The sequence below is a fragment of the Harpegnathos saltator genome, unplaced genomic scaffold (assembly GCF_003227715.2).
Source record: "Harpegnathos saltator strain DR-91 unplaced genomic scaffold, Hsal_v8.6 scaffold255, whole genome shotgun sequence".
Lineage (NCBI taxonomy): Eukaryota > Metazoa > Arthropoda > Insecta > Hymenoptera > Formicidae > Harpegnathos > Harpegnathos saltator.
Genome location: NW_020230045.1, coordinates 2,068,953 through 2,085,471, shown reverse-complemented (window position 1 = coordinate 2,085,471; position 16,519 = coordinate 2,068,953). Strand labels below are relative to the sequence as shown.

At 48.0% G+C, this 16,519-nt stretch overlaps 1 protein-coding gene across 4 annotated transcripts in view; it reads right to left on the bottom strand.

Annotated features, from left to right (window-relative positions):
* Window positions 1–16,519, bottom strand: part of LOC105180973 (uncharacterized) — a 178,857-nt gene extending 162,338 nt beyond the window's left edge. For all 4 annotated transcript variants that reach the window (XM_025299226.1, XM_025299227.1, XM_019840413.2 and 1 more), the window contains exons 1-2: window positions 15,934–16,519; window positions 7,307–7,850 (exon numbers count right to left, since the gene is read on the bottom strand). In XM_025299226.1, the coding sequence (XP_025155011.1) occupies window positions 7,307–7,850; window positions 15,934–16,398 (1,009 nt within the window). In that variant the 5' untranslated portion in view covers window positions 16,399–16,519. The remainder of the gene's footprint in view (window positions 1–7,306; window positions 7,851–15,933) is intronic.

The following is a 16,519-nucleotide window of genomic DNA, read 5'->3' as shown; positions in this document are numbered from 1 at the left end:
CGCTCTGTGCGCCTGTGCTATTTAGATTCTTCGAGCGACGCGACAGAAAGCCGTGATTTTGCAGGAAGAATCCGCTGCGAAAGGAGAAAAAGCGCGACAACTCGATTGTTAAAGCTACGCGCGCGGCGCGTGTTATCGCCCTTCGGCGAATTGCCGCGAACCCGGCTGGAATTCCCGGCACAGTGTCGCGTGTGATTCGCGTTTCTTTCGTCCCGACATTCATCCCGTCGTTCGGCTGATTTCCCAAGTTCGACAGATGAACACGTGTCCGTCTGTAGAAATACAACACGACGGGTGGAATGCACAGCTTGAAATCGAATACGCGCCGCGGAGATCGCGCCGATGGAGGCTCGCTCGCGCGCGCGGGGAGCCGTATCTTATAAAATAATAACGAAGAAACAAAATATGGGGCGCGCCGATGGGAGGAGGAATCGGAGGAATCATTTGTAATTCAATAATTCCAGTTCGTTTGTAATCCGGTAATATATACTGCGGCTCGTTATTCCTGCATCATAATGAGTTTCGCGTTACTCGCCTTTTCTCGACGCGGACAGCTGGATAACCCGCGGTAACGAATTGTTGGTTGGTCGACCATGGCCGTTGCCGCGTTATCTGGGTCGCGCGTATGAACAAATAGGCGGAAAAAAAAATAACGAAACCCGCGTGTTACAGGCGGATCAGTTCCACTCGTCTCTTTTAATAAAGGTTACATCGAGACGTACGGCCGTATTTGCGCGCGAGATCGCGTAAATACGAATTTTGACGTGTCTTCGCGGAAACGGTGCGCATTATTTGTCTCTCGACGCTCGTCGTCGAGTGGGTGTTTGTTCGGGCGGAATATACCTGGGGAATTCAAGGATAACACAATATAACGGAAAATTAGCTCGGAGGATCGACCGAGCGATGCGACCTCCAAAGTGCACTTGACGCGGGACCGCAAAATTCCTGAGGGTCCAATTTTTCTCGATAATATTCCCCAATTTTTTCCTTATCGCGAGAAATGCCGTTAGTCTCTCCCCAGCGATAATGTTCTAAGACTACGAGAAAGCATCGACTCGTAACTCGCGGGGGCGTTTTCGCAGCACGTTTATACCGGATCTCGACGGTTGTCTAATGGTCCTCTCACGCAGCCACCGTAAAATAGAGAAATCATCGTAAAAGCGGCGAACGACGCGTCTACCCTTCCGCCGTCGTCGAAGCGTCGGTAAGCGGACGAAATTTGATTACTAAATAATTCGTACGACGTGATAGTAAATCGTGAGCGCCAGCTCGCGGCTCGCCCTAAGAATACAAATGAGGGGAGAGCTTCTACGCGCCCAACGGGCGAATGTGTTCGCGCCGGCAGTCGTTTGCGGGAGAGCTACGATCCTTGAAAACGGCGCAATTGTTTCGCGCGGAGAGAGAAAAGCACGCGTACGCGATTATAACGAACGCGTAACGGTGTCGAAGAATCGTGACAGCAAGAGTGAAAACTGCGCGAGATACACTTACTTACCGATTATAATCTTACACAATTAGAAAAATATTTCTTTTTTAACTCAATTCAGAGTTTACTACGAGTATAGATTAGTGTGCGGTTTTAATATTCGATGTGAGAGAAATTTATCACGGAAACTGCTTGTCGATTTATATGTAAAACATGTTGCTTTGCGACAGTACGCGTTCTTTTCCTCGTCTCATTTCCTCGTTGGTCGTCTCGACGAAATTCGCCAGAGTCTGCGAGAGGACTGTAAAAGGCTGTCCCGCGCGAAAGAACGTACGATTATCCGCGGAATCGGCTATTGTCTGACAAACGGTCCGAAGGGACCTTAATTTCCAATCGATTTGCCGTTATGGCGAACTAACGCGCGCGCGCGTTACACGCAAATTCGATTTCACCTCGCTCGCTCAATTGCTTAACATAGTTGCAGCATCACGTCTGCGAGTATTTATACTATATCTCATTGGGTACCACGAAGTGGTACATCAATTTAGCACGGACGTAGCCGCGATGTTTCGTTAACGATAAACGTTATTGCCCAATGGTGATTTAGCGGTGGTTGATGAAAATTCATTCCCATTAAAGAATGATTGACGTAACTGACGTTTATACGGGCTTTTACACGTGACACACGACACGGTCGTAACGCAGCCGCGCGATGCCTCCACCGCTTTCCTCAAGAAGCGTTAATTTACGTAATTCGCGATGCACCGTGTCGTCAAGGCACACATTAACTCCTCGGCGCTCCGAGCGTCTTTTTTTCTTTCCTCTTTTTAATTGACTTTGCGTCGGTTGCGATGCGTTCTTTTCTGCCGCCTGCGCAATTATCGCGGTGCACACGTTATACTTTCGACGAACTGACTTTTCTACTTTGTTATTTATGATACAATGAAAAAGGATGACTAGCGCTGAGTGTTTACAATGGTGTAATATATTCATTGTAAGACCTTCAGACACTCCAGACCACTGAGATCTCGTCGATTCTTTTATTTGACGAATACGAAGAAGAGAGAACGCGGTGTTGCAAAGTTATTTGTGAGACAGCTTCGGAGGAAACGAAGCGTCCGACGATTGTTGCGTTAATTAAGAAGATACGACGCTAAAGATATTCAAATGTTATGCTTTTCGTCGGGGGGACATTCGTTTCAGGTACGAAGCGCCCAGCGCAAGAATAATTCTCGACGTGAGACACTCGCGAAAAAATGCGCGCGCGAAAAAATACGCAAAACTGAAAAAACGACGTCATACATTCGCGACGGGCTAAAAATCACGACACTTCCGGTTTACGCCGGCCGTTTCACGACCGTCATCCCTCGTCGAGACGAGCGGCGCGTCCCTATGTTATATTACCGCTGCGTATTTATGCGCGCGTAAAAAAATACACGCGCGCAGATAACGCGCTAATACACGAGCGACCCTTCGGCCCTTGGTGCGTCCGGGGCTCCCTATCCGAATGCATCGCGTGCGCTTTTACGCGCGCATCGGAAAGTGCCCTTTTAAACCGACCGCACACACATACGCCGGAAAAAAAGCCCTAACTCTTTTTTTTTTCCCCAAATTATCAACGACTCTTGATGACCCTTTACATCGTTTGTGGACTTTGTCTCGTGACGCTTCGCGTTACAAAAATGTGTTTTGCACGGGCGCAATTTCGGTGACACCACATAAGGATTGCGAATTCCGAAATAGAATTAAAAACGGCGGTAACAAATAACGTGAAAAACAAAAAAAAAAGAAAAAAAGAAAAAAGCGGCAGAGAAAAAAACGTAAAATATTGAAACACAGCGAGAAAAAATAATATTTGCACGACGTATTTTCCGGGATGCGGGGCGGTTCGGAATTACCCGGCGTTCGCTCTTACAACGCATTCGGATATCTATAAATAAATAATTTTTTTTTCCACCATGTGCTACTTTCGCTCGTACATACATAACGCGTGTCTCGCCGACGGTTACATCTATCTATTTATTTCATTCGCGTCTCTACACACAGTTCGATATCTGACAGATATTCCACGCGGGTACATATACATATATCCGATCTGTGAAAGCTGTTCATAAACAAAAGCATAGCGACGCTATTTTTTTTGTCCTCCCCTTCTCCCATGTTACATCGTGTCGTTCGCGGCTCGTAAGTTCGCTCTTGCACCTTCGACGAGGGCCGCAATCGCGCAGCGCGCGATGCCACGTTGCAGGTGCCAGCGTGGACGACTGTAAATGGTGACAGGGGGCGGGCGGAGGGAGGAATGGGACGGCTAGGCGCGGAGGGTGGGGCGGGGGAGAACGAGGGAGCACGGAAATGCAGATATTTGCCAGGAAATTGATAACTCGAATAAACTCGTCGCAAAACATTCAAACAGGCTGCCAAACGGTACGATTGCACACTCCACCCCCGGCTGCGAGCCAAACACCGCGTATTCCCGACGCAACGGCTGTACATACGTTCGCGGGAGTGATACGAGCACGACCGATACAATGTGCGCGTATTACTTGTACGCGCCGGCGTATTCTCTCTTTCTCTCTCTCTCTCTCTGCACCGGCGGACTGATTACGAACGGATTCACCGGGCGATTTTGTTCCGACCTGTGACCAGAAATCGCTGGCGATTCTCCATTAACGACCGGCCGATTAGAAACGACTCTGCGGGCTGTGCTTTGTAATAATGACGCGAACAAGTGCGCGTTGCCTGCTCGAAATATATTCTTCGACGTTGATGATATATCGATTTGTGAAAGCCTCGTGCACACAATCGCGACTGTATATTTCGTATATTGTTGTTGCAAAATCGTTCAAAAATTGAAGACATCAGCGTTGTCATATATATATATATATATTTTTTTTTTTTCGGTACATTGGCGTTATTTTCATTTTTGTTCCTTCGTGACGTAACGTAAGAATTCGTAACGATAATTTTCCAGCGAACGAGCGCGGAAACGCGCGTCCGCGCGGCAGGCGCGTACACGAAATCGGCCGGGATTTTCCTACCGACAATAAAATTCAAGAGCGATAATCGCTATTGAAACGACGATAGTCGATTATAGAAACTTGCGGCCGCGTTTACAAACACACGCGTTACAGACGCGAGTCAATATTAACTCGATATTTTTGCCGCGCCATTAGAGTCAAATAAACGCAATGTAAATTGCACGATACGGTAGCGTCATGGTTATTTGCCATAAATACCGGTGAAGCACGAGCGCGAGCGTATGTCAACCGCGCGTCTGTACGAACCCTTCACGAAGCCGCTCAAAAAGGGCGCAAGTGTGTAATGAAAATACCGCACTGTGGAGTATAAAATAGGCGCGCGCGCGCGCCCGATTGCATAATAGCACACGAGATGTGGAACAATACGCTAATAATATTCCCGGCGCTGCGCAACTCGCGTCAGCGACGAAGAGAGTTTCAACAAACCGAGCATACTTCACAAAACAGCAGTATGCGGGAGAAACAGTTCCTCTTTCCTGCTACTTGAAACAGACCTCGATAGAGGTCTGCGCTGAGCTGAATTGATCGAAGAATCACGCGCAAAGAGGAACGTGCGGAGGATTTCGAGGGGGGATCATATTCTACGTCCCATTGCTTACCTTATTCATCGCTGTTATTTTAATCCCCGCGCTATTTCTATCCTACCTGTCGTTGTCGTGAAAGAGCATTCGCTTCCGTTCCCTCTCCCTCTCGGCGCGCGGTAGATATTAGGACGACAGTAATTTAAGCGGAATGAACGGCGTGCGAAAGTCGCAACGCGACGCGCGTCTCGTCGGCGTCTCAGCAAAGTTTTATACGTACGACGACGTCGCCGCCTTCGAATTGGTCGCGAATGCGGGAGCAAGACGACGGCGTGCGTGTAATAACAATTCGCGCAGTCAAACATGGCTCTTCTCCAGGAGACACACGAGTAATTTCACGCAACGGCTGTTCTCCTCGTTGCGCGATGCGACGCGTCATCACAAAGTTAGTATCGTCTAATTAACGGTGTGCTAACGTCGCGGCGCTGTCAAAGGGCCTCGTTATCCCCGCGTCAACGCTTCGCCGGAATAAATAAAAAAGAAGAGTAGAAAACGAGAGTAGAAGCGAAGGGAGAGACCTTCCGTGCGTCTCCGAGCTCTTTTTCTCTTTCGCAATTAAACGAAAATTAGTCGAGAGAAAGAGAAACGGTGCCGGGACGGACGAGCGGGCTGACCGCCGCGCGCTTTTTTGCCGGCAGTTAATTTGCACAAAGAGGCCGAAAGTATGATTTCGGGATGCGAGATCGCTGCAAGTTAACAGCAAAATTTCGCTCACTCGTGTCGCGAAACTCGCAACAAATACTCGATCAATCGGATCGATCGGATGGCGGCTGAGCCGCTGCAAACGCCGACGGTCGTATCGTCGTTTTCCACGACAAGATTACGCGAATCACTCACGCGTCATCTTTAATGCAGCGCGAATCAAGCGGAATCTCATTACTGCCATTTCTCCCTGTAAACGGTGATTTCTTCTCTCGGCGGGCGGAATTCGCGAAAGACGCGCGCGGAAAAAGCAGCGACGACAACGGCGACCGAGGCCGCCGAGGGAAAAATGGATGGCTCTATCTTTCGGTAATTAAGACAGCGGCGAAAAATAAACAAACGCGCGCGGCACAGAGGACGAGCCCTCCGGGGCTGCCCCGTGGCACAGCTGTTACGTCGCCAGGGGGCTCAAATAAACGACTTAGGTAGATTAAGCATACAAATCTCGCTGGGCTGCGCTCTCTTGCAGGCCCCGAGCCACTCGCGTTATTCGGGGTCATCGTGAAAAAATATACGGGGTGTCCACCCCGGGCGTTCTCTCGCGCCGCGAGATCCGCGACGATACGCGTCCTCGAACAATATACGGCGAGTGTTGCCCTCTCTCTCTCCCTCTCTCTCTGTGTGTGTGTGTGTGTGTGTACGCTCTCGCTTATCTTCTTGAGACGCGGCAACGCGCGCTTCGAAAGTCTCGGACACGCAGCTGAGTTTGTTTACCGTGCGGAACGCGCGCTCTCGAAGATCAACGCGGCGGGTTCTTTTTGTTGACGTTACCTCTCGATCGGGTCGTTTCTCGCGAGAGCACTCGCGAGAAGGGGGGATTTCTGAGGATATTCTGCGATCCCTTCGAGACGCGATGTCTCGTTAATGTGTATTAACGAAGCTCAGCGAATAACACCAAAGGGGTTGCAAGTGAGAAATTAATATTGAGATTACTCCGATTAATATCGCGCGAAGAACGAACGACATCAACGTACGTGTCACGACAGTGACGTGTGTCGTGTATGTTAATTAAATCGGGTGCAAATCAAGTTCTCACATTCTAGTAAGGCAATAACGACTCACTGCGCTGATCGTCAGTCGCTCGTTCATCGAACATTTACAAACTTACGTGGATGCGGAGCAACTCCGAGAGTGGACGATACTAATCTTTATATTTCATCAAAATCGATTTGTGATTGATTACTGTTTCAATTGTAACAATTTTATATTACCGTCCATAAAATGTTTATACAAGTTATAAAATGTTAAATAAGTTTAATAAGGCAATTTACCGACGAAATATAAATATATATTTTTCTCTATTGCATTACAAAAAAGAAATCATTTCTTTTCTTTCCTTATTCCATCCCATTAATTACGAAATAACTGGAAATAAATTTGTCTTCCGTATAAGATCAAATATATACCTTTCCTCCTCAACATCTTCGTCGAGAATTTCAGTTCTTGACAAGCTTAAGGATCTCAATCCGCTCGGTCAAACCACTCTCGAAGCCGTCCACGCGCCGTAACGATAAGTGAAAAAAGCTAAAATCGTGCAGGCATATTTTCGTCGTACTCACGTCTGTATGGTCGTCCCTCCTCCGGAGTGGATCGTTCGGTGTTTTCAGAGCCGGGTGTAGCGTTGGCGTCGCGGTCCTCCTCATCGGGGGTAGCGCCGCGATTCGGCACAGAACCGGTACCGCCGGTACCGGTGGGCGATCGGCTGGCGGAACCGGCCGGACTCTGCGGGCCCCCGACTTCCTGGCTGGCCGCGGCGGCGGCGGCGGCGGCGGCTGCGACGGCCGCCGCGCCGGAAACAGACACCACCGCACCCCCGCCGGCGCCCGGTAGGGACGTGGGCGAGAACATGTTTGACATGCTCGTGAGCGAGCCGATGCTGGGCAGGCCGCCGTTTCCGGGCACCGCGCCGTTCCCGGTCTCGACCTTGAGGCACTTGCTGGGGGGCGCGAACGCGGACGGCACCAGAGGCCGGAACCCGCCGAAGGGTAGTCTATGGTCGAGCGGGTGCAGGAATTGCGGCGGCAGATGCAGCATGTGATGCAAGCCGTAGCCCAGCGACGCCGCCGTGCTGAAGGGCACCTGCAGGTCCTTCGAGTCGGTTACCTGGGGAAGAAAAGAAAGAAGCGGTTAAAAGAGAAAAAAGCCAGGTAGGGATGAGGTTTCAACTCTTGGTTAGAATCTGACTCCATCGTGAATAAATTCTCGTATACATGAACATTTGTGCGGAACTGTGTTTCTGACTGCCGGATGAAGCGTAGTGATGAAGTTGGTGAAAAGTAAATCGCCGGGTAAATAAACTTCAACTATTAACGACGTATAGCTCAGGCAAACCGGTGAAAACGTGTCTCGTGCGACTTGAACGTGAGAATTGACAAAGTTCCCGCACGGGTACGAGCGTGCGAGATTAGCTGTGCTGAAGAAATTAGTCGAGCATTTAAATGGCTTAACCGTTCAACACGCAATGGATTTCCCATGGCAAAATTTCGTCACTCAGTTGAGCGTACCGCTAATTTTTGCGAATCGCGCATCTTTAATCCTCATTCCGCATCAACTTCAATGCTATCGACATTTGGAGGACAAAGGAATCCTTGATATTTACTCCGATTTCCGAGAAACACGTTATCGGGCGCGTTATCGAGCCCGAGGCGATAACTTTATGCCGTGTCCACGATGAACGGAAAAATGTTCGAATCGCGTATTCGCAACTTGATAGCTCATTTGCAGCGTGTGGGTATTTCCGCGCTTTCGGCTACGTCTGAATGGCATATAATATCAAAGCAGCGTGGTGGTATACTGTTAATAACGTGAAACCACTGTGTTATAATAATCCGTCAAAACCTGAAGCTCTTCTCCCTCCTGCCCCTCCCCCGCTCTCCCCCCGCGGCCGCACACGCCGTTCGGCCCCTTCCAATCCCGTCAGTTGTATCATTCAATTCGCCGTGATTGACGAGTCTATTAAGCCGCATACTGAATACTCGGCTGAAGCATCTACGCATTGGGTTTTGTAACATTTATAATGCCGGAATAATCGGGACGTATTAAACGCACGAGAACCAAGTAATATAACGGGAGCGGGACTTTGCGCTGCCGGTGTGTCTCGACTTGCCGTAAAATGTAAAATAACGCGCGAATGACGTGAAAGGATTGTTGCCTCGACGCTTGACCTCGAGGCATATCGTCTCGACGACGGCGTGCGCGTGTGTATCAATACGTCGTATAATTTTCCAAATATTTACAAAACTATTTTTGATATTTATTATCAAGAGGAAATTGTTCATTATTTCATATTTTGCGAAAATCTACCAGAGTATCTACCAGAGTACGTGTGCGGTTTTAAAAAACCGGGAAACTGTTCGCTCGTTGTTTCCGTTATCGGGGAGGATATAAATATGTGTACCGAGTATATATTTCGAGATCGCTGCAATTTCTTTTAATCGCGTATATTTTCAACGTGATACAAAACTCTACTTCGCGATGGACTGTCGATTCGTGTAGAATTAGAGAAAAAAGAGGGGGGAGAGAGAGAGAGAGAGAGAGAGAGAGAGAGAGAGAACTCAACGCCAAATTTATCTCCGTGTAAAAGCACAAAGTACAAAAAGCCATGGTTCACCGTCGACATCCCCCGCACGACTAAGTGATGTAGAGTACAGAACGGAAGTCCGAAATGATTCCATCGGCGAGAACGGACAGCTGGTTTCCGAATAAACATTTCATTCGGCCGATAATGACGCGGGCGATGAGTTACACGCGCGGGTATTAGTACGCCGCGATTAGTTTATTATTCTTTTATACGGGGAAATGAGGTTCGCTCGACCCGGCCCGGCATATTTGCGCTCGCGGTCCAATCAGTGATTTATTAGGTATTCATTATTATTTTAATTGCGGCCCCTGCCCTTTTTTCACGACCGACCGCGCGACGCGCGCCGCTTGCATATTTGCAATAATCTTCTTTTTTTATCCTCTCATACACACACACACACTCTCTCTCTCTCTCTCTCTCTCTCTCTCTCTCTCTCTCTCTCTCTCTCTCTCTCTCTCTCTCTCTCTCTTTCTCTCTCCGTCTCTCTCTTTCTCTCTCTCCCGTAAGCGACGAAACGCGAATGTATTTTGTCATCACGCCACCGCAATTAGGTTCGCCCCGAAATTATCTCATTTTTTAACGACGCTGAATTTTGATGCAACCCGCTCTCTCTTTCTCTCTCTCTCTCTCTCTCTCTCTCTCTCTCTCTCTCTCTCTCTCTTTCTCTCTGTCTCTTTGTCTCGCTTGCAACACCGGCAATGTTCTGTATCTACCGTTAGCGTGTTATCCGCGCCCGATTGATGTCCCGCGCGTATGAAAAATATTCAAGCGCGTTTAAAAACGCCGCCGTATTCGTTTATAATTAACCACGCCGTCCGTTCGTTAAATGTTTGCAGCAATCGCGGTTATGAGATAGTAATATGCGCAGAATAAAATGGTACCTCTTAAATAAATCTCGTTATTATCGGAAGTTTCATTATGATATTTTCTACAATTCGCGTTGTGAGACACACGTTGGAAAACGCCACGTAAAATTGATCGATTAATTCTCGTAAGAAAAACAAATAATTCGCAGTTATTCCGCACAAATGGTACTCACAACTAGTTTCAATTGTGTATCATAGATTTTTAATCATAAAGAATATACTTACTGCATGTGCATCGCTGTTTCCGTTCTTTTTTTTTTTTTTAATTATAGTTTGTAACAGTACATAAATGTCACAGATAGATCTAGCGATACGCAATTTATGATATACGCTTCTCTTCGTGGTTTTGTAACGTGAAAGATGAATATAAAAATTTTCATATTTTTATTTAAACTTTACGGCACGTATGTGTGCGTGCGTGCGCGGCAGCGAGTAAGCCGCACAAATAGTTGAATTTATAGCACGTGATATAGCATCGTGATAAATATATTTTTCATTTCGACATTTATTTTATATCTGTAGACGAACTGCCTGTGAAACGAAACAATAATCTCTGCTCCTCGACAGAAGAAAATTGCGCATCACTGGCTTAATATTACCTATTATTCGTGCATGCACATCTATACACACGCGCACAGGCAAGTTTCTATTCATCGCGCGCATTAATTAGTACCCGCGTGCACATAAAGCGGCACAGACATGCAAAGCGGAATGAGAGTAACTCGAGCTGTTCGACGCGTGCGCTCGTTGAAATCAATGCCAGCAATTATTTTTTGTGTTATTTGTTTATTTTATACACATTTCAAGTTGTTTTTCTGCCAAATCGTGATGTACGTTACCGTCGAACACGATACACTCGAATTACCGCAGTGCAGTTTCGATGCATATGATGCGAGCGTGAAAGTGATTTAACCCTTTCAGATTCTCTGATAAATCCCACTCGTCGCCCCATCGACATAGTAAAACATTCGTGCGAATAATGTTAATTCAAACAATCCGACAGAATAATTGTTCCGCGTACTTATAAATAATTACCGCGAAACGCGCGGCTGCTTTACGTCAATCCGCAAAAAAAAAAGAAAAAAAAAAAAGAAAAAAGAAAGGAAAAAAGAAACGTACACAATGAGTATTCAGTTTAGATCAGTTTAGAATCGAAACGACGAGCGCGACTGTGTCAATCGCCGCTAAAACGCAAACGTGAAATTCTTACGACACGAGAGAGAAGCTGGAAATCCGCATCTGAAAGTCAAAGGATTAAAGCGTGTTTCGCGGCCATGCGAAAGTGCACCGTAGTAACCCGTATAAGTGCAAGCTGATGCGGAGACTTAGGCTTAGGCGTTAGAAGGGCAAGGACAATGGGACACTAACTTGTGGATTGAAGGGTCTTTGCATTCTCAAGGCCTCGGGCAGCGTTCCGGGCTGCGAGAATACGACCAGAGACGGCGGCGGTAGATGATTCGGAACGTATGCAGAATTATCCATCTAAAACATATATCGCCGTTTTCTTCTCCCCTCCGTGTCTCGTCGCTCATAATCGCTCTCCTATCCTTAGTATCACGATCGGTGACGCGAAACTCGAGAGAAAATCTCGCGCGAGAGCGCGTCCGCGGAAGACGACGTCCCGATGTACCGCATTAATCGCGTTTAACGGTTAATCGGCCGTTAATTGTTAAGCGGATTTACGAGTTAATCGGGTTTTCGCGGATTTTCCACGATAATGTAATTGCGAATGCATTATTCGTCGCGCGAGACCTGTGTTCGCCTCTCGACTGGTGATTATTTTTGCTCAATTTGTTGTTCGTATCGTGCCTTTTGGAAAAATTAAATTTCTAACATCCCTTTTCTGTCAATAAAAAAAAGAAAAACACGCGCGCACCGGGTCAGTTTTTCGCAAATTTCCGTCAAGATTTTCTAAATGTACACTTTCTGTCTCGCTGAAATATTGATGCAGATGAGGGCTACATCATCCTTATACTTATTTCCGACAAGTTATTAGAAATTGAGAGTTCTTAATAATCTCCTCCCCTTTATTCGACAAATATTTCTCAACAATGACTCTTCAAAAATTTACTATCCCATTCGAAAAAAGCATTTAATATATTGTACTTTGGCAAAATTTCGATTAATCCTTATCGTGGTTGTAGCGTAATTTAAATTTTACGGTTTCAAGTCAAACACAACTGGACACCGAATAGTCACCGATCGAGAAGCAAATGCAATTAATACGCTCGGCAATGAGAACGATGTGACGCATTGATTACATCGATGAGAATTACGTTGTGTGGCTCAGGAATGGAATAAATTTACGATCTTGTTCGATTTCTTATCGATGTTCCGCGGAAAATAGACCGATTTATTACAAAAACGCAGGATAAAAATAACCAGAACACTTCTCGCCTATTTCGATGATCGGAAAGCAATATTCGGTAATATTTTAATTGCATTTCCAAAATAAATTTCCAAATGTTAGAATTTCAGTCGTCATTACTCATCTCGCGTCTCGGATACATGAGAGCGCTACGTTCCGAATATATGAATCGCGAAGAAAAATTTCTACAATTTCAGGTCACGCCTGTATCTGTTTTGTGGTATGCGCGAACACTTCAATTATTTCTTCAAATCATAAACTCAATCGTCTCAATCGTCGATTAAATGTCAGATCCGGGAGTCTTAAATCATTACACATCCTCGAGAACCCCGACTCTAAATGCTCGACGCTCTGTACTCTAAAATGCGCATACTATATATAACGTTTTGAAATCACCAATATCTCAGTATTTATCGAATTAATTACAAAATTGCCCACGTCGTTTAATACAAAGTATCGATTAAAATATAAATATAAATACGGAGACGCTATTTGAATCTGCAAAAAGTCACGAAGCGAGATGATCGATAAGTAAATAATGCACATTATCGGATATTACTGACATTATCGCGATTGTTGCTCGAAAAAAAGGAAAAAAAGAAATAAATAAGCAGACAGCAGCGAGTGTGTTCACAATTTACTCGATATTTTCTTCCGCAAAACGCTATTTAATGGAACACATCAACGTGTCGCGGCACGAGACCGCGGTACACCGCGTGTATCATTAATTATCGCGATTGTCAATTAATCACCAGTGTTGGGTCGGGTGTCGAACCGCCGACAATTTCTGCTACTTCTAACCTTTCAACCAGAAAGCTATCGAATTCGATCCGCGAGTAATTACGTCGATCGATGGCCAGACCGCCTTCTCCTGAGCGACGGCCGATCGAGCGAGGATATTCGCGTCGATAGAAATATTAGCGATAACGACGTACGACTAATACGTCGATTTCCGAACTCGACAGATTTTTTTACAAAGACGATTGACGAAAGGGGCTCTTCTGTACTTGGGATACTCGACCGTTTTCTCATCTTATCTCTGCCTGATTTCTTTCCACCGCGAGATTCGGAGAGTCGGAACGAAGAAGAGAGAAGAAATAAAACAAAAATCCGGGATGAAAGTTAATATTTCGCGTAATTTCGCGGTGATTCGCAGTATAGAAAATAACGATACTGAACTGTTCGGCACGGCGTGAAGAGTGAAATAATTATAATCACAATGATTATAATCACTGGCTTTGTCATTTGATGATGAGCAATTTTGCGCAGTCGAAGTTTTAACACAGCTTCTCGCACACATCTAACGCGTAATGCGATAATGCCGTTAATATGACAAAAGTAATGCAAGTGACAACCGATTGAAAATGTTACTTTGGGCAAACAGGTTTCGCATTCACTTCACGTCTAAATCATTTTATCCCCATGTGAATATTGAAATGTACATATGCGGCGTTCGCGCGCGCGAAATTTCATTCCCCTCTCTTACGATAATAACGTTATGCGGGCGTTTTCGTTGCAATTTTTCGCACAATGTTAACACGATACCCTTGTCGTCCGGCAACGTACGGCAACGTACAGATCCAAACGCGAATCGCGGTGATTTTTAAACGATCTGCTCTCGTCCATCGGCGACGGTTCAGTAGCGCGCAGATACGAGCCCCTCGTCAATCGCTCGTGAATCAGCTGCTTCGAGCCGATATTTTTCAGGAGTTTATCTAATCGGCTAATACGCAACCGTCGTTAAGGAAACTACATGTAACGAGTCTAGAAATTCAGAGTCATTATTCTGACACACCGTACGTGGAGATCCGATAGTTTCGAAACAATATCCGTGATAAAATACCGCGCGCGGTATCTGATCTCCGTGACGTCGAACTCTGGTCCGAGGCGAACGCGAGTACAATTAAACACAAAGTATACCATGAAGTGACAGATCTCTCCTACGACATTGCATCGACAGCTGACGATGTTCCCAGGCAAGTTCGACGGCACTTTCGCGATGTTGATCGCGAAATCGAAGCGCGAAACCGCTTCGCGGAACTTCAGAATCAGGCAACGCTTTCGTGCGAGAAGAGAGAAGGAATTCCCGCGAGAGCCACTCTCGCTGCGACGTTCGCGCGCTCCGCACGAACGCGGAATCCACTGAAGTTCGAAGAGCGAAATCAAGCGGAGAACGGATCCGCGAATCCGGGCCACGATGTTCTCATTGCTCGAGCGCGGGAATGGCAAACTCGCGCGCAACGCAACGCGCAACGTGACACGACACGACGCGACGCGACGCAACGCAACGCAACGCAACGCAACGCGACGCGACGCGACGCGACGCGACGAGCCGAAGCGCGAGATCAGCGCTGCGCTCACGGGCGCGAAAGCATGACATGTTTATCACCAGTGCGCGTACGTTTTCCTCGTGTGCACTGAGAAACTGGTGCGCGGCTGGCCGCGGCACGCGGCTGTCCGAGAACATTCACAGAACCTCACAGGGTCCGCTGCTTGTCTCCGTCGCTGCGCGTATCCACCAGACGCGAATGCGACAACTTCAACAACAACATTAACAACAACGGTGGCGGTGGCGACGACGACGGCGACGGCGACGGCGGCGGCGACGACGACGATGATGACGACGACGGCGACGGCGACGACGACGACGACGACGACGACGACGACGACGGCGACGGCGACGGCGACAAGAAAAACTCGCGGCGCACCATCCTCTCAAACGTTCCCGCTGTTTCGAAAAACGCGCGTCGGTCTAACGTCGCTCCACCTAACCTGCAGGCGCGCGCAGCAGCTGTCAGTCGTGGCCGACGACGATCACAAAGCCGCGCGACCGGCCGGCAGGCAGACAACGACGACGGTCCACCACGGGAGAGATCGTCCTCGGACGTACGGGACTGTGTGTGACACGCGCGCAAGTAAACGTGCGACACCCAACGCGGAGCAGTCGTGGACACAGGCGCGGGTGGCCGCGTTCGAAAATTCAAATCCGCCGCGCCGCGTCCCGCCACTACGACCGACAGGTCCGGCGACCTAACCTCAACCGCGGCTGTAGTATCCGCGTCCAGTATCTCGACTGGCGATCGGTATCACCCCCGTTCGGGCTGTGTAACGCACTGCTCGTATTGAGAGTCAGGTGAATGAAAGAGTAAGAGAGAGAAAGAGAGAGAGAGAGAGGGGAGGATGTGTGGTGAGACAGAGAGGGGGGAAGAGAGCAAGACAGAGAATGACAGAACAGGGGTTACGAACGAGCGAAGCAAAAGGGAGAGAGAGAGAGAGAGAGAGGGAGAGAGAGGATGCCGCCAGGCCCGTGCGAGCAACCTCGTGGACATGCGAGTGCAGACTGATTGGAGCGTGGAGTGTGAGGGTACTTACCCACGAGTCGCGGGATCGGCGGCGGTGGCGGTGGCGGAGGCGAGGTAGAGGCGTGGAGGCACCGACCGGCGGCAGCGGTGGCGGTGGTAGCGGCGTGCGCGTGTGTTTCCGCCGCCATGACTGGCGCCACCGTAGCGACGACAGCACAAGCTCGCCAACGCGCACGCGCAACCTGCGCAGTTGTGCGCCGCGCAACCACGCGCGACGCTTCCCGCGGAGCTCAATCGCGCACAGGACGCGCAGCCAGCAGCACGCGTTGTGTGTACAGCTTCCATCGTGATCACGCGCTTCAATTTGGACGGTGCCGCGAGCCAGTCGAGTCCTGTTTGTTCTTCGACCGGTGTTCCTGCGCCATCCGCGGTTATCCGCGTACTTTCGCTTTGAGGCTTCGAATAAAGCTCGCGATACATCGTCGCTGAAAATACGATGAAAACACCTGTTTGTTTCTACCTTCATCATGGGCATGAAATTCGATCTCTTTAGGAACTCGGAATTTTTGGACCTGGATAGTTGTGTTTGATATTGGAAACATTGTGAAAAGAATGTTTTGACATTTACGTGACTGAAATGGGCAGTCGTGATTCTT